The following is an 8,350-nucleotide window of genomic DNA, read 5'->3' on the forward strand; positions in this document are numbered from 1 at the left end:
AATATAATAATAATAAAAACCATAAATCACTAAAAACCATAAATCAAACTGGAACAATCAATAGGGTTCCAGGTTTTAAATATTTAGGAGAGGTTATTTCGGAGAGATTATCACAGCAGGATAGAATAAAGAGAAAGCTCGTAAAGGCCTAGGGCTGGTGCATCCATTTACAATAAAGAATGCTTGTCTCTTCACACTAAAATAGACATTATTAATACAGTAATAAAGCCCATCAATGCTATATGCCAGTGAGACCCTAAATCTCAACAGGAAGCTGATCTAGAAATTTGAAGAAAGAAGAAAGGAAAATAATTCGAAAAATTCTAGGTCCGAGATTAACTGAGAATGGTATAGATTACAGAAAAATAGCACAGTTGAGCAATATTCAAATATTGTAACAGACATGAGAAAAAGACGTCTAAAATTCTATGGTTATCATGAGGCTCCCTGACCATAGAATCACAAAAAAAATAGTAAAATATTAGCTTCGCTTGCCTATGGAGGAGAATGATTAGGAATGTTAAGAAAAGTCTAGTTTTGGCAGGAATTACTGATGATGAAATAAAAATAGAATAATTTCAAAACAAAAGTGAACAATGGGAAATTATTCCAGAGATAAAAGCACCAAGAGTTGGCACAAGATGGAGTGAAGAAAGAAAAGCGCATTTTTCAAGAATGAAAAGCTGGTGGGGGCGAACAAGAAAACCGCTAAGTCTATAAAAATCGATGATCATGATTTTACTCAGCGTCTTCCACTTCGGGAGCTCTACGACTAATAATAATAATAATAATAATAATAAAAACCATAAATAATGAAACACAAAGTCTGATAATCAAAGAATTATGAATCATAGGCCTACTAAGCATCTTCCAATTTGGGACCTCGACTGATAATAAAAATAGTAGGCTAATAATAATACTAATATAGTAATAATAATAATACTAATAATAGTAATAATAATAATAATAATAATAAAATAGTATGACAACACTTTATTACAGATCAAGTACAAGATTTACAGAGCATATTGAAGAAAGACTATATAAATACTGGATTTTTGAAACTAGACAGTCATATCTGGAGTGGTACTGAAATCACTGAACACACAGCCATAGCAGAAAGATCCTTCCCTTGGCATCGGCTGATTTTCTAGAAAGTTCTGAGGGAATAATCCTTTCTTGGATTGGTCCTCTTTGCTCTCATCGACAATACGGTCAATCCAGGAATGCTGACCTTCGGTTGAAGCAGTCGTCATTATGTCTTCATACACCTCAATTGGCTGCAATCAACATTCATTTATTTTACTTACTCAGGCACAAAATTATATCAATGAGGGAGAAAAACAACAGGTTAGAACCAAAACTGTTCCAAACCTCTCCCGAATATAGAATAAAAATCTATCTAAAAACTATCAATTGATTTAATGAATTAAAACGTACAGATTTAGTTTCATATGATTGAATGAATAGATAGAATATGGAAAAATGCTCTAATTGTATACATTGGAATTGATAGCTGAATTAGCAGAAATGTGAAGATTAAAAGGTTGAGATGAAAGTTATTATAACTAAATGAAGTTATTAAACTAATTCTTACACTTTTTACAGAAATATTCACAGTCAAATACAATGAAAACTGAAAATTTGGAATCTGGGTAACTATTAATGTCAAAACATGTCAAAATTATGAGCAATAATGCTCACGGTATCACTTCAATAAGAATTTTGATGATGAAGGACAGGTACATTTACAGAGAATAACTATACTAAACCATAGACTACTATCAATTTAAAAATTGAATGAGCCTCCATCAATGTACCGGTAAACTATTGAATAATAATTATGTTGATAGTTGATTTTTTATGCAGGAGTTTCCACCAAATTCAGTTGACCATGATCAATACCCTTTCTCCTCAAGCAATAAAAATGTCATGATTATTAAAAGTAAAAAAGGGGATTAGTTTTTCAAATTATGAAAACAATTGAAATATATTTCTTATATAGTCAGTAGGTACCTATATTCTTTTTATAGACGTAGAGTCGTTCCAGTGTATGGAAAAGCTCTAATAAATGCATTAGGTACCGGTACTGTTAAATTAATAACAATTTGATACCATGATGTTGATTCGAATAGAAACAAATTACATAATCTGAATTTAGATGAAATATAATAAAATCAGCATCAATTACCCTTTTATACCATAGGCTTATAATTAGTTTTAGGTTTTAAACGTGTAATACACATTCAACAAAAGGGTGATTGCGGTTATTTTGTCTTTTTTTTTAATAAAGGTGGTAACCTTACTATAGATAAAGTGGATATTCTTCATTTCAAATACAACATAATCAACTTCTAAAGCTGCGTTTACACCGAAGTTATTAAAAAATGTTCATTTTTCCGTCCTTATATATAGATTCTATTGGATTGAAAATAACTTATCATACACATGATGTGAATTTATGTGTTTGTCAAGCTCTGTTCAATCTACTAGAATTTATAAGGACGAAAAAATAACCATTCTGTTAATAACTTTGGTGTAGACTCAGCTTTAGAAGTTGATTATGTTGCAATTTGAAATGAAAGAATATTCACTTTATCATCAAGGTTTACCACCTTCATTTAAAAAAATATATTTGTTTTAGTGTTTACACGTTTAAACGCAGCTTAAGGAGCAATGTATAATTAAAGTTAAAATAGCCTTCTTCAGAAGTGTTTTTAAGATACAAATCTACAGTGAAATCAACAAATTAAAGTTCCTTGGAACTGATATCAATAGAAATTTACAAGGTAACTTTTACAATGAAACTGACCAAGACTTCATGAAGTGGTTTGAGTGTTCCTGGTGGAGGGGGTCCATTGAAGGGAGGAGTGAGTTTTCCTCGCTTCATGACCAACAACAGAAACCACATGTAATGACTCCTGTACAGCATTTGCTCCGGGGAGTGGCACATCTCTTGAAATCTTGTCAACCACTTATTGATTATGAATCTCTCTGTAAACAATTTACAAAACATTAAACATTACAGGAAAGTAAAATGTTTTAATAATTTAAGTACTTCGATACGGTAGGGTTACTTGATAGTCTAATTAGGTACATAGAATCACTATCAACATAGCCACCTCCAATACAAGTCCCCGGCCTACAATATTGCAACGTCGCAGTGTAGGCCTAGAATCTAATACATGATTGGTGAAAAATATTTAAAAAAATACTAGCTGATCTTTTTCACCAATCATGTATTAAATTCTAGGCCTACACTGCGACGTTGCAATATCGTAGGCCGGGGCCTTGTATTTGAGGTGGCTATGCTATTAACCTTTTTTATTCATAGTATTTCCCCATGATATTAGAATGCAACACTATTTGAAACAGTGAAAAACTTGTGTTTAATTTACTATTTACATTCAAATACATTTTTACTTTTTGCCCTATTACCATAGGTAAGGAAAGTATTGCTTTCCGAAAAAAATTAAGGTACCCCAATTTCTAAATTTCATACGTTTCAAGGTCCCCTGAGTCCAAAAACTGGTTTTTGGGTATTGGTTGGTGTGGGTGTTGTGGTTGTGTGTGGTGTGTGTGTGTGTGTGTGTGTGTGTGTGTGTGTGTGTGTGTGTGTGTGTGTTGTGTGGTGTGTGTGTGTGTGTGGTGTGTGTGTGTGTGTGTGTGGTGTGTGTGTGTGTGTGTGTGTGGTGTGTGTGTGTGTGTGTGTGTGTGTGTGTGTGTGTTGGTGTGTGTGTGTGTGTGTGTGTGTGTGTGTGGTGGTGTGTGTGTGTGTGTGTGTATGAGTGTATGTGCGTCTGTGTACACGATATCTCATCTCCAAATTAACGGAATGACTTGAAATTTGGAACTTAAGGTCCTTTCACTTTAAGGATCCGACACGAACAATTTCGATCAAATGCAATTCAAGATGGCGGCTAAAATGGCGAGAATGTTGTCAAAAACAGGGTTTTTCGTGATTTTCTCGGAAACGGCTCCAACGATTTTGATCAAATTCATACCTAAAATAGTCATCGATAAGCTCTATCAACTGCCATCTATAAAAATTTTAGGAGCTCCGCCCCATCAATGCAGATAGATTCCCAATTATCAGGCTCCAGATACAATTGAAACAAAAAAAATCAAGTGGAGTAGATTGAGCATGAAAATCTCTACAATTAATGTTCAGTAACATTTTCACCTAAAATTGGAAATAAGCTTTTCAATTTTCATAAAGGCAAGGAAAGTTGTGTCAGTGCGCCACACCAGATTTTTTGTTTTGTAATGTTGTTACAATGAATTGCTCAATATAAAAATATAGTGAGATGAAAGTTATAAAGTTAGTGAAAAAGATAATTGATAGGATTATAGTTGGCAATTCTCATTTTTCATAGACTTTTATATTATAGTGAATAGCTGTGATTAAAGTCATCGCTATACGTTATATCGGATAGAATATTAATTGTTTTTGCTTGTTAATCTCTTTAATATATTATATTTACAAAAATATGTCTTTCCATGGTTTCATAATTATTTAAACTGAAATAAAATATTCTGGTAGTTCATGGTATGTTTTCATAGCATACAAATGATTTGCTGAGCCAGAAACGACAGATCATTTTGCTTTGTTTAATAGCAGACAATAATAGCAAACTACTGACTGGTGCTGACTTTTCAACGTAAATATCATAATAGAAGATACCATTTTCAAGATGGAGAATGATGAGAGGTGACTGAGGAAAGTTTAATCTGTTCTGTGGTGGGAATTTTATTTTGAGACAAAACGTTTATCAAATAATTTAATACGCATATTTATTTCGTAATTAAACATAGGAAATAAGCAGTAAAGCCACGTTTAGACCAGCCTTTTTAACTGAGACTACAACAAAGTCAGCACACTTTTTTGTCAATTTCTTGAAAATTACAACAACATTAATATTCATTTTTTACAGAAAATATTGACAATTTCTCACAACTCTGGTGTAAACATGGCTTGAGACGCAATTAGTCTATGGAATAATTTGCAAAGCATTTATTTGTACAATGTTTAAATAGTCATGCAGATCTTCAATATTGCTATATTTTAAAAACACTGATTTCATTTTCTGTTTAAAATGATTTTATCACTTCAGTTGAAACTGATTATACTTATACCTAGAGTGGACACTCACGAATATTCTCAATAAATAAATATAAAAATATTTGTGTTATAAAATGATACAAATCATTGTATTTGAAAATAATTTTAAATGTAACAACGGTACGAGAAAAATAATCAACTGCAAGTAAATTAGATTTAATTGGATCTGGTAATATACAGTACCGTAATGTATTTTGCTACTCTGTGGATAAGAATTTTATGTGAGTAGAATTTATCATAAAAATAAATACATTACCATTCATAGGAAAAAGTTCGGTAAGTGCCTTTCCCAATAGAGCATTATACTCAAAATTCTCAACAAGTAATTGATTTGGATTGGTTTGTGCTAGATCGTAAGGAAACATTATGAAATTCTATTTTGTTCAGTATTTTTTACAAACTCAATAAATATAATTTTGAAGCGAAACTTGACACCGAAAAATTAATTTAGTTTTGAATAGGAGTAGAATCTGTTTGGAGTAGAATCAACAACGTGCATGTTTGCTCGACCAATTAAAATAGAGTAATAAGAAATTGAGTATTGAGTACCTAATTATATTGTGATAAAATATTTTCATTTAATTTATCATTTAAAATTATTTTATTTTTAGATTATTGAAAAAATGTTGGAATCATGTCATAATGAAATTATCATATATTTTTCCAAGGCATAATTTTCTCTTATAATTAAACAGAAATGCTAGGCAGATGTACTAGGAGCAGATTGAATAATTAGAATAATTTCTTTTTTCAACCGGCAGTGAGACAATCCACATGATTATCAATCAAGAACACTTTTATTGAAGTAGATGAACTTGAAGGTGAAGTCTATTAGAAAGAAATAAAAACTTGCATTATTCAAATGCCTATAAAAACTAAAAAAAATGACTCAATTGTCTTTGAAATTGAACTATGAATTTAGATTCAAAAAAGTTCATCCATAAATAGCATAATATACAGAGTAGGCCTAGTTTACATACGGTACAAATAGCATATGAAGTTTGAAAATGGATGTGTCAAGATTAAAATAATGTTTAAGCTGCGTTTACACCAAAGTGACAAGACCCAGAGTGACAATAAAATAAAACATCAACCACAGAAAATTGATTTAATGACTTTCAGAAAAGTAGGAAAATCAGAAATTTGATGACCTCTATAATTAGGAATATAGTGAGCTACATTAACTCACATACTTGCTTACATTATTTTAGGCCTACATGTATTTCACTTATAAACTCTTCTGCTCTCGCATACAATTTTCCCTTAAAATGATCTAGTAGCAGATGAATCACATAGCCTAATTATTATCAGATAATGTTGTACTCTGTCGGGAGATCAAAACAATGTAAAAATTTGAGCATAATTTTTGACTGATGAATAATCTATTCCTTTCTATGCTTGGGAACACAACAACTTCAACAAGCCAAGAAAAGGCATTATTGTATAATAAATGCATTAATATTCTATGTGCCGGTTGCACAACAGCCGGTTGAATTTTAACCGTGATTAATTCCACGAGAACCAATCAGAGAAGCCTTCTTTTCAAAAACACTTTCTCTGATTGGTTCTCGTGGAATTAATCACGTTTAAAATTTAACCGGCTGTTGTGTGACCGGGCCTATGATGTATCTCATAGCTCATGTTGTAACTAGTACAGCATTAAAAAGTGTACGATACTAGGCGACACTACTCTTGCAATCATTTTCCACGTTCAAGAAAAAATAAATCTTAGAAAAGAGAGCCACACATTTTGCACTCACAGGACTTATTTTATGTTTGAGCTTAATTAATTTAAAACCAGTGTATATTCTATGTTTTAACTTTAAGATGCTTTCCACGTTAATCCAACTAATAAGTCCTTCCTTCTCTCATGAAGCTGAGGCTGATGAAGCTCCTCTTCAGGAGTGAAATGCATTCCTCAATACTCCAACAAAAGTAAGTGTTTTTTCAAATATTTACAAGTAACACAGTGTCTGAACTACAACAAAGTTATTATATAGTGTTTCGTCATGGAAAGCAACATCAATATATTATTTGAGAACTTGAGAGTATTGATTTTTATCAAGGTCTATACTGAACTTGTCATGTCCTGATATGAGCAATGTATGGTTGTTGAAACCGTGTATTGCATATACAATAGTTCCCAAGTATATTAGGTGAAATAACATAGAGTTTTCATTGCAATTGACATATGAGTCCATTTTTACATCAAATTGTATTCAAATAAATATTGTTTTTATCAATTTTCAAGGCTTTTCTAAATAGAGGGATCGGAATCTTGGGGTTTTCAGATCTCAAATGAGTCTGAACGAAGGCCTAAACAAAGTTTGTGAGACCTAACAGTACGGTAACTTAATAGATATATAATTCCAAATTTAATTCTTCAATACAATAATATTGTTTCATGTTGAATTTTGACAGCTCTCTTCCTTCTTCTCTGTTTGGTTCTCGTGGAATTAATCACGTTTAAAATTTAACCGGCTGTTGTGTGACCGGGCCTATGATGTATCTCATAGCTCATTCAGTAACTAGTAGAGCATTAAAAAATGTACGGTACTAGGCGACACTACTCTTGCAATCATTTTCCATGTTCAAGAAAAAATAAATCTCAGAAAAGAGAACCACACATTTTGCACTCTCAGGACTTATTTTATGTTTGAGCTTAATTAATTTAAAACCAGTGTATATTCTATGTTTTAACTTTAAGATGCTTTCCACGTTAATCCAACTAATGAGTCCTTCCTCCTCTCATGAAGCTGAGGCTGATGAAGCTCCTCTTCAGGAGTGAAATGCATTCCTCAATACTCCAAGAAAAGTAAGTGTTTTTTCAAATATTTACAAGTAACACAGTGTCAGAACTACAACAGAGTTATTATATAGTGTTTCGTCATGGGAAGCAACATCAATATATTATTTGAGAACTTGAGAGTATTGATTTTTATCAAAGTCTATACTGCACATGTCATGTCCTGATCTGAGAAATGTATGGTTGTTGAAACCGTTTATTCCATATACAATAGTTCCCAAGTATATTAGGTGAAATAACATAGAGTTTTCATTGCAATTGACATATGAGTCCATTTTTACATCAAATTGTATTCAAATAAATATTGTTTTTAATTTTCAATGTTTTTCTAAATAGAGGGACCGGAATCTTGGGGTTTTCAGACCTCAAATGAGTCTGAACGAAGGCCTAAACAAAGTTTGTGAGACCTAACAGTACGGTAA

At 31.9% G+C, this 8,350-nt stretch overlaps 1 protein-coding gene across 1 annotated transcript; it reads right to left on the bottom strand.

Moving 5' to 3' along the window:
- Positions 1-976: 976 nt before the first annotated feature.
- On the bottom strand, positions 977-5,854 carry LOC111044111. Its single transcript, XM_022329178.2, has 3 exons — positions 5,379-5,854; positions 2,813-2,994; positions 977-1,280 (listed from the first exon to the last, which is right to left on the bottom strand). The coding sequence occupies exons 1-3, from the start codon at positions 5,485-5,487 to the stop codon at positions 1,065-1,067; spliced, it is 507 nt and encodes a 168-aa protein (XP_022184870.1). The 5' UTR covers positions 5,488-5,854; the 3' UTR covers positions 977-1,064.
- Between the last annotated feature and the right edge of the window lie 2,496 nt (positions 5,855-8,350).

Source organism: Nilaparvata lugens, chromosome 8, assembly GCF_014356525.2.
Source record: "Nilaparvata lugens isolate BPH chromosome 8, ASM1435652v1, whole genome shotgun sequence".
NCBI lineage: Eukaryota > Metazoa > Arthropoda > Insecta > Hemiptera > Delphacidae > Nilaparvata > Nilaparvata lugens.